This window comes from Mustela nivalis (genome assembly GCF_964662115.1).
Source record: "Mustela nivalis genome assembly, chromosome: 3".
In the NCBI taxonomy this organism is placed as follows: domain Eukaryota; kingdom Metazoa; phylum Chordata; class Mammalia; order Carnivora; family Mustelidae; genus Mustela; species Mustela nivalis.
In genome coordinates this window covers 116,581,759-116,596,274 of record NC_139022.1, presented here as the reverse complement: position 1 = coordinate 116,596,274, position 14,516 = coordinate 116,581,759, and the positions used below count along the sequence as shown (strand labels likewise).

The following is a 14,516-nucleotide window of genomic DNA, read 5'->3' as shown; positions in this document are numbered from 1 at the left end:
GAATACAAGCAGGGGGAGTGAGAGAGGGAGAAGCAGGCTTCCCACCAAGCAGGGAGCCTGATATGGGGCTTGATCTCATGATGCTGGGATCATGACCTGAGCCAAAGGCAGAGGCTTAACCCACTGAGCGACCCAGGCGTCCCTCAAACATTGTTTCTTCAAATATTTTTTTTTTCTTCTCCTTTCTCTCCTGAAATTTCCCCATATATATTTGTTTGGTGTGCTTTGTATCTCACAAGTCTCTAAGGCTCTATTCATTATTCATCTTATTTTTTTTTTTTTTTTTTTTTTGCCTCTTCAGATTGAATATTTCTATTGATCTATCTGCAAGTTCACGGATTCTTTCTTCTGCTACTGATGTTGATTTTCTCGTAAAAATCTGATGTTGATATTCTCGTGAATTTTTCATTTCATTTATTGTACTTTCAGATCAACTCTGCTTTTTTGTTTTGTTTGTTTTATTTTTTGTTTTGACAGAGCGAGAATAGGAAGCAGAGTGGGAGAGGGAAAGAGAGAATCTCAAGCAGGCTCCATGCCCAGTGTGGGGGTCCAATGAGGGGCTCAATACCATGACCCTGAGATCCCAACCAGAGCCAAAATCAAGAGTTGGATACTTAACCTACTGAGCCACCATGACACCCTTGAACTCTTGTTTTATATGTGTTCTAAGTATAAAAAAAATTTTTTTAATTTAATTTATTTGTTTGACAGAGAGAGAGAGAGCACAAGCAGGCAGAGTAGCAGGGAGAGGGAGAGAGAGAAGCAGGCTCCCCGCTGAGCGAGGAGCCTGATTTGGGGCTCCATCCCAGGACCCTGGGATCATGACCCAAGCCGAAGGTAGCCATCCAACCAACTGAGCCCACCCAGGTGCCCCCTAAGTAGAAAAATTTTTAACACCACATCATCAATACCATTACATTTGCTTTCTTCATACTTTTTTTCTGTGCTAAAATTTGAGCCTTTTCAGACCATCAATAATATGGTTTCACAAAATAGAAGTACTGAGGCTAAGTAATCTTAATGGGGCTAACTGTCCAATGTATTCTTGTAGACCACCCTGCCCATTAGACTACACTGCTTAACAAATCTGACCTTCTGGTAGGTTATATCCACTTTGCTTTTACTAGGATCTTTTGTTGTATGCTGCTTTCTAACTATAGCTGTACCTAGAAATCCACTACTTCCCAATAAGCCCTAATAAGCAGGCTATTAAATTGGTTACATCTCTGAGGACCATCTTCAGACAATTGGTGAATTTCTGTGGAGCTGAGTTGAAGATTCTAAGGCCACATTTGGGACCAAGGAATAGCAAGTCATTATAGACTAGCAGTGTTCACCATTAACTGGAATATAGGAGGTTGTTTAGTCGTGCAGTGACCAGCTATTCAGAACCTAAGTATCCTAAGGCAACTTAAGACACATTAAGTCTCCTAAAGACAGTAACTTAAATTGAGGTATCACGATCATTTATCTCCCAAATACTACTTCTCCTACATTCCTTAAGTTTATGAAGAATTATCTTGCTTCTCTACCCTAGCTTTGTCCATACTTCACTGACCCTGTGAAAATAAGCCCTGTCCTAGATTGCTCAGTCTCTGCCATATACATCCTCTTGTTGGCTACAATATGGATACAAATCCAATCCTGCCAAAGATGTCTTATCAAAGATTTGGAAGACAGAAGTGCAGTGAAGATCATATTCCTATGGCTTTTCACTATTGTTACTATCAAGAAAGGGTCATGGAACTATGAGATCATCCTATATCATTGTTCGAGAATCCATTATCAAGCTTCATAGGCTGAGATGAAGGTTCATTGATAATGAAAACTTCTTACTTTCAGCAAGTTTGCAATGGAGACCTCAAACTATAGCTCTTTTGTTGGACAGACAAATTATTCCTAGAGACATTTATGAAGGCCCAGCCAAGTACCTTCAGACTTTCCAATCGTTTTCCAAGCATCTAATTTCTTATATCAAACCTGTACCATTTGGGGAGGTAATTGGTAGTTGGATTAAAGTTGTATGTGAGGGATGCCTGGGTGGCTCAGTCAGTTAAACATCTGCCTTTAGCTCAGGTCATAATTCCAGGGTCCTGGGATCGAGTCCTGCATCCAACTCCTTTCTCAGCAGGGTGCATGCTTCTCCCTCTGCCTGCCATTCCACCTGCTTGTGCTCGCTTTCTCTCTCTCTCTCTCTCTGGCAAATAAATCTTTTTTAAAAATAAATAAATGAATAAAGTTGTATATACATATCAGGGCAGTAGAGATGCACATTCAGGCCACCTTCTCAAAATTCTGATAATTTAAGTAAGTTCTTTTTCCCAATGTGGACCATAGCTTCCTCCAATCTTGTAAACCTCTCATGGTTCTTGTAAGTTAGGAATTTAGGAAGGACTTGGCTGGACAATTCTGTCACAGGGCTTGGAGGTACCAAGACTCAGTCACAGGACCTCTTTCCTTTTCTATCTACACTAGGCATTCTCTTCCAGTCCATAGCCTTTATAAAGTACAATTGATATACTTATGATTCTCAACTTATAATCTCCAGTTGTGACCTCTCCCTTGAGCTCCAGACTTGAATCTCCAACTGACTACTTGATACCTCTACCCATATATCTGATAGACCACTCATGTTTAACATAGCCAAAGAAAAGTCTTAAGTTCTCCTCCAAGGCTGTCATCCTCCAGTTTTCATCTCATCTGTTCAGTTGCTCAAGCTCAAAACCTAGGAGTTACCCTTGACTCTTTCCTTTACTCCCCCACATCCAATCTAAGAAATTGCATATCAGATCTACTTCCAGAATGTAATTCCAAATCCATACACTTTTCTCTGTCTCCATTGCCAGCTTCCATTGGTTTCTCCATATAGTCTGCTGACATGATGATCAGAGCAATCTTTTTGAAACATAAGCCAGATCTTGTTGCCTCTCATGGCACTAAAAACAAAATCCATGGCTTTTGGGGACAACTGGGTAGCTCAGTTAGTTAAGCGTCTGCCTTTGGCTCAGGTAATGATCTCAGGGTCCTAGGATCAAGCCCTGCATGGGGCTCCCTGCTCAGCGGAGAGCCTCCTTCTCCGTCCCCCTCTGCTATTCACCCCTGCTTGTGTGCACTCTCTCTCTCTGTCAAATAAGTGAATAAAATCTTCAAAAAAAAAAAAATCATGGCTTTTGAGGCCTTACATTCATTCAACATGATCTTACACTGCCTCTCCAGCTTTTATTTCCTACCACTTTTGTCTCATCCACCATACACTAGCCACACCGACCTCCTCTCCATTCCTTGAATACGCCAAAACTCATCCCTGCCTCATAGAGACCTGGCACTCTCTCAGGCAGGAACACTATTTCCCCCAGACCTCCTTATATTTGATGCCTTGTAAAATGGTCTTCACTGACTATACCGCCCCCATCATTCTTTACCACTAACTTCATTGTTGTTGTGTAAAGATTTTTTATTTATTTATTTGACACAGAGAGAGAGAGAGAGAGAGAGAGAGCCCGCACAAGTAGACAGAGGAGCAGGCAGAAGGAGAGGGAGAAGCAGGCTCTGCGCTGAGCAGGGAGCCTGATGCAGAACTCGATCCCAGGACCCCGGGATCATGACCTTAGTCGAAGGCAGATGCTTAACCGACTGAGCCACCCAGGTGCCTGCCCCCACCTCTTTTAAGATTATTTGTTGATTTATTTGACACACAGAGAGAGCCACTTAGTTTTTGTAGTGTTTCTTCTTCTCTGTCACTATTTTGCTTTTTATTTACTTTGTATTCTGTCTTACTTGTTGATATGGCCCCAGTGCTGGCACACAGAAACCATTCCAAATATATATTTTTGGACTGTGTGGATATACTCTCTAAGGCCAGAGAGATACATTTCATTCATTCAGCAGATACTCACCAAGATCCTCCTATGGGTCAGATATTGTACCAGATACTGGGATACAAAGTCATACATGGTCCCTGCTCTGTTTAGCCTTTGAGAGTCAGATTCTGAATATCTTTGAAAAAGAACCTCATCTTCTTTAATTAAAAAAAAAAAGAGAGAAAAGGGGCACCTGGGTGGCTCAGTAGGTTAAACCTTTTCCTTCGGCTCAGGTCATGATCTGACCTGGGATCCTGGGATCAAGCCCCGCATCGGGCTTTCTGCTCAGCAGGGAGCCTGCTTCCATCCCCTCTCTCTGCCTGCCTCTCTGCCTGCTTGTGATCTCTGTCTGTCAAATAGGTAAATAAAATCTTAAAAAAAAAAAAAAATCCAGCATCTCCAGGTCAGGAGAGGATGACTATACTCTGACTCTGGGTACCATCTCCCCCTTACGGGCTTCGCATTCTGAGGAGCCACTCATCCTCCCTTTAAAATAAAAGCTCTGAGCGTACCTGAGTGGCTCAGTTGGCTAAATAAAAACTTTGGCCCAGTTTTGTTCACAGACCCACTTTCCTTGGTTACTCTGAACCCAGCTGAGACCAGCAAGGTCTTTCATAAAAACTTACCAAGCATGATAGGAAAAAAAATGGGGGAATAAACAGAGACTCTAGGGGGCAGAAATACAGCCAGATAGCAGCCTTTCTGCCCAAAAGTGCTGGCACAGATAAGCTTTAGACCTTGTAGAGTAAGGAAAGTCACCTTAAAATTTTCCTACCAAGAAAATTGGGTGCTCAGTTGGTTAAACATCAGACTCTTGGTATCAGCTTTGGTGATGATCTCATGAGTAATGAGATCAAGCCCCACATCAGGCTCCCTGCTCAACAGGAAGTCTGGTTGAAGATTCTCTCCCTCTCTACCTCCCTTTCAAATAAATAAATCAATTAAAAAAAAAAAAAAGTTTTCTACCAGGAACCTCCCTCCAGGGCATCTTGACCACATTTTGGTCCAGAATAGAAGATAAGAAATGTGAGCTTTCTGTCTGCTCACAGTTTTCTGGACTCTGCCCTTGCCTTAGGTTATTGGTGTCATGATAGAACTCATGCCTTACGTGAAATTTTACTTCCTCCCCAAAGGTAAGGCTTAGTTCCCCAAGCTCAACAATTAAGAATAGTTAATGTCTTGGTTTACTACAGTATAGAACTTGTGTAATATACTAGGTGAATTGGAATGTTTCAAAGTCAGATCAAGAAAAATTTCAACACTTATCAAGTTCTAGAATAAGAAATATCTTAGGGCACCTGGCTGACTTAGTCCATGGAGCATACAACTCTTGATCTTGGGGTTGTAAGTTCAAGCCCCACATTGGGCATAGAGATTACTTAAAATCTTTAAAAAATACATATATATTCACAGGTACAATCTAGAAAATAATTACTTTTTCCAGAAGCACAGGGCCCAAAAAAGAATTTGACATATAACATTCACCATTGACAAAGAACGCGTACTAAACCAGACACTGCACTAAGTGCTTTGCATGGAAAACCACAAGGATAATACATACCACGAGATCCATGCTACCAGTATAGTAGTCCCCCTTATGCATGGGGATTATATTCTAAGATCTCTACTGAATGCCTAACACCACAGATGGTATTGAACCCTATGTATACTATATTTTTTCCTATACATACATATCTATGATAAAGTTTTATTTTAAAATAATGCACAGTAAGAAATTGGCAATGGTAACTATTAATAAAACAGAACAATTATAATAATATACTGTAGTAAAAGTTATGTGAAGGTGGTATCTCTGTTTCTCTCAGAATGTCTTACTGTATTGTACTTGCCCTTGTGGTAGTGTGAAATTATAAAATGCCTACATGATGAGATAGAGTGAAGTGAATGATACAGGCATTGTGACATAGCATTTGGCAACTATTGACGTTCTGAAGATATATGAGAGGAAAGATCATCTGCCTCCAGACTATGGTTGACCATGGGTAACTGAAATCACAGAAAGTAGAACTGCCAGATAAGGGAGGGTTCTGTACTCCCATTGTAAACAAAGGAAAATCACAGGATGGAGATTAATTTCTTTCCTTTTTTTTCTTTAAGATTTTATTAATTTGTTTGAGAGAGAGAGAGAGAGCACCTGAGAGAGCAAGAGCTGAGGGAGAGGCAGAGCGAGAAGAAGAAGTAGGCTCCCTGCTGAGCAGGAAGCCTGACTTGGGGCTCCATCCCAGGACGCCAGGACCATGACCTGAGCCAAAGGCAGATGCTCAACCAACTGAGTCACCCAGGCACCCCGAGATTAAATAATTTCTATAAAATCACACAGTCACAGAAACAGCAGCAGGATTTGAACCCAAGTGGGTATGTTTAGGGAGCCCAAGTTCCTAACCACGATTTGTACCATACACATTTAACTGGTATTAGATGATAGTTTGTGTTAAATGTATAATAACAAAATTAGTTTACCTTGTCTCATAAAGGTGGAAGATAATACAGCAGCATCTTTTAATTGATACTTATCCTCCAAAATTGCTTTTCAAATTTTCTGATTTATTCCAAAGAAACCAATTTTTAATGTTTCCTTACAAAATCATGTTCTTTCCATACAAAAAGAGTGTTCTAGTCTTTTAATAACTAAACCCCAGTACAATATTATAACCAAACGATGTGTACAGTTATACCAGTGTAAATTTTTAAAATCAGAAAATATGGGGCCCCTGGCTGGTTCAGTAAGTAAAGCATGCAGCTCTTTATCTCAAGGTTGTGAGTTTGAGCCCCACAGAGGGTATAGAGATTACGTAAAAATAAAATCTTCTTATTTTAAAGGTTTTATTTATTTATTCGACAGAGAGATAGAGAGTATAAGTAAGCAGAGCGGCAGGCAGAGGGAGGGAGAGAGAAGCAGGCTCTCTGCTGAGCAGGGACCCCAATGTGGGGCTTGATCCCAGGACCCTGGAATCATGACCTGAGCCAAAGGTAGCTGCTTAACCAGCTGAGCCACCCAGGTGCCCCCAAAATAAAATCTTTAAAAATAAATAAAATCAGAAAATGCTATTGATCTTTTAGTGGAATAAGTATTGCTTTATTTGTAATAAAGTTACTTTCTTTTTAATTCCACAGAAAATGTTCACAAATAATAAAATAGATACAGAATTTGTTATTACAATTGAAAAAAGGTGATAAAATGATTCTCTTTCCAAGTCTTTCAGTCTTTCTCATTCTATCTGGGATGAAGTCTCAGTTGGGTGCTGTCATGTCTTTTTCTTTTCTTTTTTTTTTTTTTTTAATTATTTTTATTTATTTATTTGACAGAGATCACAAGTAGGCAGAGAGGCAGGCAGAGAGAGAAGGAGGGGAAGCAGACTCCCTGCTGAGCAGAGAGCCCAATGAGGGGCTCAATCCCAGGGCCCTGGGATCATGACCTGAGCCAAAGGCAGAGGCTTTAACCCACTGAGCCACCCAGGTGCCCCAGGTGCTGTCTGTCATGTCTTAACACCTTTCTTCACAGTTGCTGCTCTCTTATTCTTTGTAAGGAGAGCTCCAAGCCTCTGGTACCAGTGTCCATCTAGAATTATTTCATTTTTATTGATATCTATTTAAATTTATGATCTAAAAATTTCTTTTTAAAAGAATTTATAGGATGGTGATTATAGTTAATAATGCTGTATTGTATATTTGAAAGTTGCTAAGAGAGTAAATCTGGAAAGAAAAAGATTCATAACTTTATATGGTGACAGATATTAGCTAGATTTATTATGTTGACCATTTTGCAGTATATACAAATATCAAATCATTATATTGTACACCTGAAACTAATATAATGTTGTATATTAATTATAACTTTAAAATATTTACTTAATAAAATGGCTTATACAAAATTATAAAGTAATTGTATAGGTGATATGAGAACATAGCATGAGTCATGAAAGCATAGGGAAGGAGTGACTAAGGTGTGCCAAGATATAATTGTATGGCATTCCACTACTCAGTGCCTACGCTTGAGACAGGGTTCAAAGATAGTGCTGTTGAGGTGTGGTTTTGGTTTTTTTGTTTAATTAACATATAATGTATTACTTGTCCCAGGGATACAGGTCTTTGAATCATCAAGCTTACACATTTCCCAGTACTCACCATAGTACATTCCCTCCCCAGTGTCCATAACCCAGCTACCCTATCCCCACCACCCCTACTCTCCAGCAACCCTCAGTTTGTTTCGTGAGATTAAGAGTTTCTTATGGTTTGTCTTTTGAGGTAGGTTTTTTTGTTTTGTTTTGTTTTGTTATAAACATATATTTTTATCCCCAGGGGTACAGGACTGTGAATCGCCAGGTTTACACACTTCACAGCACTCACCAAAGCACATACCCTCCCCAATGTCCATAACCCCACCCCTCTTCTCCCAACCCCCCCTCCCCCCAGCAACCCTCAGTTTGTTTTGTGAGATTAAGAGTCACTTATGGTTTGTCTCCCTCCCCATCCCATCATGTTTCATTTATTCTTCTCCTTTGAGGTAGGTTTTTTTTTTTTTAAGATTTTATTTATTTATTTGACAGAGAGAGAGAACACAGAGGCAGAGAGGCAGGCAGAGAAAGAGAGAGAGAGAGAGAGAGAGGAGGAAGCAGGCTCCCTGCTGAGCAGAGAGCCTGATGCAGGGCTCGATCCCGGACCCTGAGATCACGACCTGAGCTGAAGGCAGTGGCTTAACCCACTGAGCCACCCAGGCGCCCCTTGAGGTAGGTTTTTAACTCAATTTTTTTATTTTTTATTTTCCTCTCTGTAGTGGAGCACATGATCCAGAAGAACCAGTGTCTCTTTACCAATACCCAGTGTAAGGTTTGCTGCGCCTTGCTCATTTCTGAGTCCCAGAAGCTGGCACACTACCAGGTATGCCATTGTACCTTTAGAAATGCTTTACTTTCAAAAAGTAAAAAAAAGAAATACTTTGCTTTCCGCACTTCTCCCTGGCTTGCAAAATGGAGTGTATGTAATTCCTTCTTAGCCACCCAGACATTGCCTCCATGCATGCTGACTGTGACTTGAAGGTTGACTTAATTTTTCCGTGTCTCATCTCTCCCATCCAAATCAGGATCATCATACTTCATCTTCCCTCTCAGTGTGGTATAGTAGAAAATACGCACTTTGGCTTTAAATAGAGCTGAGTTAGAATCACAACTCTGCTGCTCATCTTGGGCAAGAAACCTCACCATCTTCAGCCTTAGTTTCCTTATCTGTAAGATAGAGATGATGGTAATTTTCTCATTGATTGCTGTGAAGGTTAGATTTAATAGCATGTAAAGTGCCTTGAACAGAGTAGGAGCTCAATAAACTAGGTTTTTCCCCACCTTCTCCTCCTCAAAAGTTTTTGTGAGGATGAATCAGATGAAAATCTAGTATTTTTGACTGCCTTAGATATGAAATGGCTTTTGGCTATTTTTGATCTTTTTCCTGGGTTCTTGCAGAGCAAAAAACATGCCAACAAAGTGAAGAGATACCTAGCAATCCATGGAATGGAGACATTAAAAGGGGAAACGAAGAAGCTAGACTCAGATCAGGTAATCCAGCTGCCATGTTGAGACTGCTCACTTCCTGATGAAACCAACAGGCAGGTTGGTGTGGTGGAAAGAAGGTGGGCTTTGAGTCAGACTGAATTGGCTTCAAATCCTGGCCATGTTTTGTGACTTGAACAAGTCTTATTACTTCTCTGAGCCTTGATTTCTTCCTCCCTGAAATTGAGAATGCTAATATCCACTATCTTTTAGGATTTTTCCAAACTAAAATGTGGAAAGGTTTATAAAAAGCACCAAACACAGAGCCTGGCACATAGTAGGGCTCAATAAATGAAGCCATTGTTATGCATTACCACCCATTGGTTTACTGGAGCAGGACAAGAAGCTACCCACTCACTACTCAAGGAGTAAAAGGGGAAGGAAACCAAGCTGCTTGCTTCCTTGAAATGGGAGGGAAAGAGCTGAGTTCAGCACTTGAATGTTTTGAATAAACAAGTGGAAGAAACACCTTTCCAAATGCCTGCTCTGACTGAGATGTAAATGCATTTGGTTTTGGCTTAGAAATACAATGAGAATTACGCTGAAACAGTCCTAGTCTTTCAGGGGTACCACTATTTTTGTTCCATGGGAGGTTGTTCAAATATCATGGGATAAAAAGCACGCTGACAAGGGCCCAATACCAGCTCTGCACCTTACTGGTTTGGTGACTTTGGGCAAGTCCCTTCATCTCTCTGTACTTTACCCATAAAATGGAGATGATAATTCCTACCTTTTAAGGGTATTATGAGGTAAAATTCCAGTTCCTAGTGGATGCTCAGTGAATAAAAATTTATAGATTTCCTCCTATTGTAGTGGTCACAGATTTGGAAGAGCCTTACTCATCCCTTCTCCAGACTCATTGGACCCATCCCCTAGTTGCCCTTCTGCTTATAATTTAGAATTCAGAAAGATAAGACCTACTCTATGACTCTGGACTAGTCACTTCACCTCTTTGTATCTCGATTATTTCAACCCTCAGGGTTGAAAGGTCCAGTGGTTCAAATGAAGTGACTGACATTCCCCTTCTTCCACAACAAAGAATTACCTAGTCCAAAATGTCAGTAGCGCCAAAATTGTAAAATGTGCTCGGAATGAATACTTTATTCACAGATCAGACCTCAGAGAGGGACTGGGAGCTCTTAACGTAGGCTTGAAATACATTGTTTTCTGGCCTAATCACAATCAACAAATCAAACCTGAATATCTGCTATGTGCCAGCCTCCAGCAGGGTGCTAAGGATAGGAAACAAAGATGAGTCCAATGGTCCATTCCCAAAGTCTCCTAAGCTGTGACACTGTTGGTTTGGGTGACAAGTGGTATCATAAGGCCTTTTTAAGGAACTCTGGGCATGCAGAGATGGAACAAGATTAATTTTTTCTGAATACCCACACAAAGCAGCTCAATAATCATGTACTGAATGATTTTCTTGAGTAATAGTCTCCCAGAAGTGATATATATAGAATATAGATATATGGGCCATAAAGGCTAAGCTGATACATGCCAGGCAGGAAAAGAGGAAGATCATTCTAGGTAGCAGGAATGGCCCAACAAAGCAAGGAAGCAACAGAAAATAAAGTGGGGAATGGTGAGTAGAGCCTGAAATGAAGTAGCTGGAGAAAGATCCAGAAAGGTAGGTTGGGGTTAGTGTGTGAAGGGAGCCTTGAATGCCCATTCTTCTATGGGCGATGGGGAACCACTAAAGATTTTCTGGCTGGGCAGTGGCGTGATCAGACCTGTGTTCTTTCTCCCAACCAGAAGAGCAGCAGAAGCAAAGACAAGAACCAGTGCTGCCCCATCTGTAACATGACCTTTTCCTCCCCTGTCGTGGCCCAGTCGCACTACCTGGGGAAGACCCACGCAAAGAACTTAAAGCTGAAGCAGCAATCCACTAAGGTGGAAGGTACTGGTTTTCCTGAGTAGTGCTATATCGGGACCCCTCCCGTCCTCATGGCACCAATGCCAGGTGCTCCCAGAAATGCTCAGTGGGGCCACAGACTTGGAGAGGTTGAACTACTTTTGAGAGCCCTTAAAAATACCAAAGTAGACCCAGCTTCAGTGAAATGCAGACTCAGAGTTGTGCTCACCTAACCTCCCTTTCTTTGGTTACATCAGTTTTTCTCTGTAGAAGCATCTTAGCCCTGAGCTCTTGTCCTGACAAATAATTATAATTGGGAGTGCCAAAGTCCTCCAGGCCATACATACCATGAGAGCATTCTATCTCCTACCTCTCCCACTTAGATTTTTCCCTCCCAGCATCCACCTGCCCTCATTACCATGTGTTGCAAGTTGAAAGCTAAATCCTTGTCTTTTTCATGGGCTCAGGTTATGCCCTGCTCACTTTAATCCTCTAAGCCGCCTGTTCTCCTCAAGACAGGGACTTGCTTTTCAAAGCAGGATACTCTAGTGCTGCCACTATTGCCCAGCAAGCCGTGTTTGCCTCTGCCACGAATTCATTCCCAGTGCAGTGACTTCTAAAATAGTCCCCTTTATCTTGTCACCACTGGTACTCAGCCCTCACTCTCATCTCATTAACTCCTGGCTTTCTGGAATTTTTAACTTGTGCTAACTGCAGTTAGTCGAGAATGAAAGTTCTTTGATTTTTATTTCATTATTTTCTTGGTATTTTTGCTTCTTTATTTATATTGGACCAAGAAGTAGACTAACTATACTATTTAAAATAGTTATTAATCTTTTTTATAATACTGTATTATGAAAACAAGACAACAATGTTTTGGAAGACTTTGAAGATAAAATGAAAAATCACTCATAATTATACCCTCTTAACATACCCAAATCTAGTTCATGCTATGAAACAAAGAATATGGACTTTGAGGTCATTGATATGCAGGATTAAATCCTGGTGCTGCTATTTACCATCTATATGACTTAACTTCTTTATACCTGAGTTTCCTTACCTATAAAATGTTAATAATACTATCTACTTTATGGGTTGTGAGGATGAAATGTATGTAAGAAACCTAGGACATAATAGATGTTCAGTAAATGACACCTGCTGCTGTTAGTATTATCACCATTATCAAGATAGCAAGAGAGTAGAATCCCCTTATAAAATGTAGTATTTGGTCAGGCATCTACCACCTGGAGCCTGTCATTGGCCTCGCTTATGGTTTGTTCATCAAGTTATACTAGTACTAATTGCTTTTGTTTAAAACTGGTGTTGGGGGTGCCTGGCTGGCTCAGTCAGTGCAGCATGTGACTCTTGATCTTGGGGTCAAGAGTTCAAGCCCCACATTATGTGTAGAGATTGCTTTAAAAAAAAAGTACATAAACTAAAAAAAAAAAGAAGAAAGAAAGAAAAAAGAAATTTGGTGTTGGTTTCATGAATGGTACCAAAGAGATTAAAACGTTAGGCCAAGGGAAACTGCCTTAAGAACAGAAATTGATAAGGTCATTTAACTTTATATGGATTGATCTTTTCCGTAAATGGGAAAATTCCCTGGAATATGCCAGGTCCCAAAGATTCCATATAAAAAGTTTATTTTCCATATTCATTTTCAGCCTTTGTCACATACAGATAAGTTTTTATATAGTTGTAATCAAAGTACATCTACCATTTGTATCCTGCTTTTACTTTTCACTGAATTTTGTAGTTTAAGCACATTCAATGTTATTATGTAAGTGTAGAACTCTGTTTCTGAAATTAAACATTTTTCTAATGTAAAAGTAATAGAAGCATGTTGTAGAAAATATGGAAAATATAGATATATGAAAAGAAAACGTACCTATAATTTTGTCATTCAGAGATAACCACTGTTAACATTTTGGAGTACTGTTTCTCCTATAATCTTTTATTATGTGTATGTGTGTTTATCTGTGTGTATGGTTGTTTTATGTATATCCAGATTAAATTCATATATATATGTGCATATAAACATAGAATACTTTAAATAACCTTACTGTGTTTATAAAAATACTATGCATACTCACTATGAGTAATTCTTGCTCAAACAATGCAGAAAGTACAAAGAAGGAAGTAAAATATCCCCCAAATCCTGCCACCGAAAGAGAAACACTATTAATATAATGGTGACATTTGAAAATACCAGTACACACATAAAGATTGGGCATATATCTTTTAACAATGATAAGATCATATTATGTGTGTAATTTTATACATTTTCTGTTTAATATAACATTCATATTTTCCCATGTTATTAAAAACTTTTTCATAAACATTTTATTGATCATGTAATAGTCCATCATACCACATTTAACCATTACTCTAATGTTAAACATTTTCCTTTTCCCCTTTTTTGATCTTTATAAGTAACAGTACACGAAACATCCCTGTAGAATACTCTTTCCATATTTCCATGTGTTTCCTAAGACTCCCATAGTTGTTATTTTTGAATGTCCATGAAGTTGTTCCTCCAACTTTACTTAACCATTTACCTCTGATGCTCCTCTTCGGTATCTTTTAAAGAATGACCTTTTTATGTTTTAACGACCATTATTGTCTCTCCTTTCTGATGTGAAGAATCTACATTCATTATAGAAAAGTTGGAAAACACTGAAAAGCAACCTTTTACTCTGTGCCTTTGGCCTTTTTTCCATGCATCACCAGTATGTTTTTTCATTTGTATATTTTACAAAATTGAGGACATAATAGATTGCTGTATAACCTGCTTTTTTTTTTAACATAATACCACATATTGAATATTTTCTCATATATTAAATGTTCTACAACATGTGCATTACTTTTCAAGTGACTTGCTGAAACAATGGACAGGGAAAGTCAGTGGTCAGGGAAATTGAGATTCCTATGCTAGAAAACCATTGTGAGAAAAGCCAGCAAGTTTCCTCTGGCTTTCTAAAAATCCTCAAAACTTCCCCCATTGAAGTGGTCCAGGGATGAACAATCATCTGAGCCATCTATCTGAGTGCTGCTAAGCCCTGCTTCTCTTCCACCATTGGTGGGGGTTCTAGGCCACATTTTTAAAGCAGTAGTTACTAGGTTGACATCATTCTAGCTACATGGACTCATTAGTGAATCTTGGCATCCACCTCATAAAGCAGTAGTCTGGCCCGCAATCAGTATCAGAACGTTTTTTGACCCATAGGAGGCTTACATATG

The 14,516-nt window shown here is 39.7% G+C and overlaps 1 protein-coding gene across 4 annotated transcripts in view; it reads left to right on the top strand.

Moving 5' to 3' along the window:
- ZNF346 (zinc finger protein 346) overlaps positions 1-14,516 on the top strand; it is a 34,657-nt gene that overhangs the window by 4,818 nt on the left and 15,323 nt on the right. For all 4 annotated transcript variants that reach the window (XR_014309561.1, XR_014309562.1, XM_082723146.1 and 1 more), the window contains exons 2-4: positions 8,656-8,759; positions 9,335-9,427; positions 11,177-11,321. Coding sequence is in view for 2 of the 4 variants with exons in the window: in XM_082723146.1 (XP_082579272.1) it covers positions 8,656-8,759; positions 9,335-9,427; positions 11,177-11,321 (342 nt within the window). In the remaining 2 variants the exon portion in view is untranslated. The remainder of the gene's footprint in view (positions 1-8,655; positions 8,760-9,334; positions 9,428-11,176; positions 11,322-14,516) is intronic.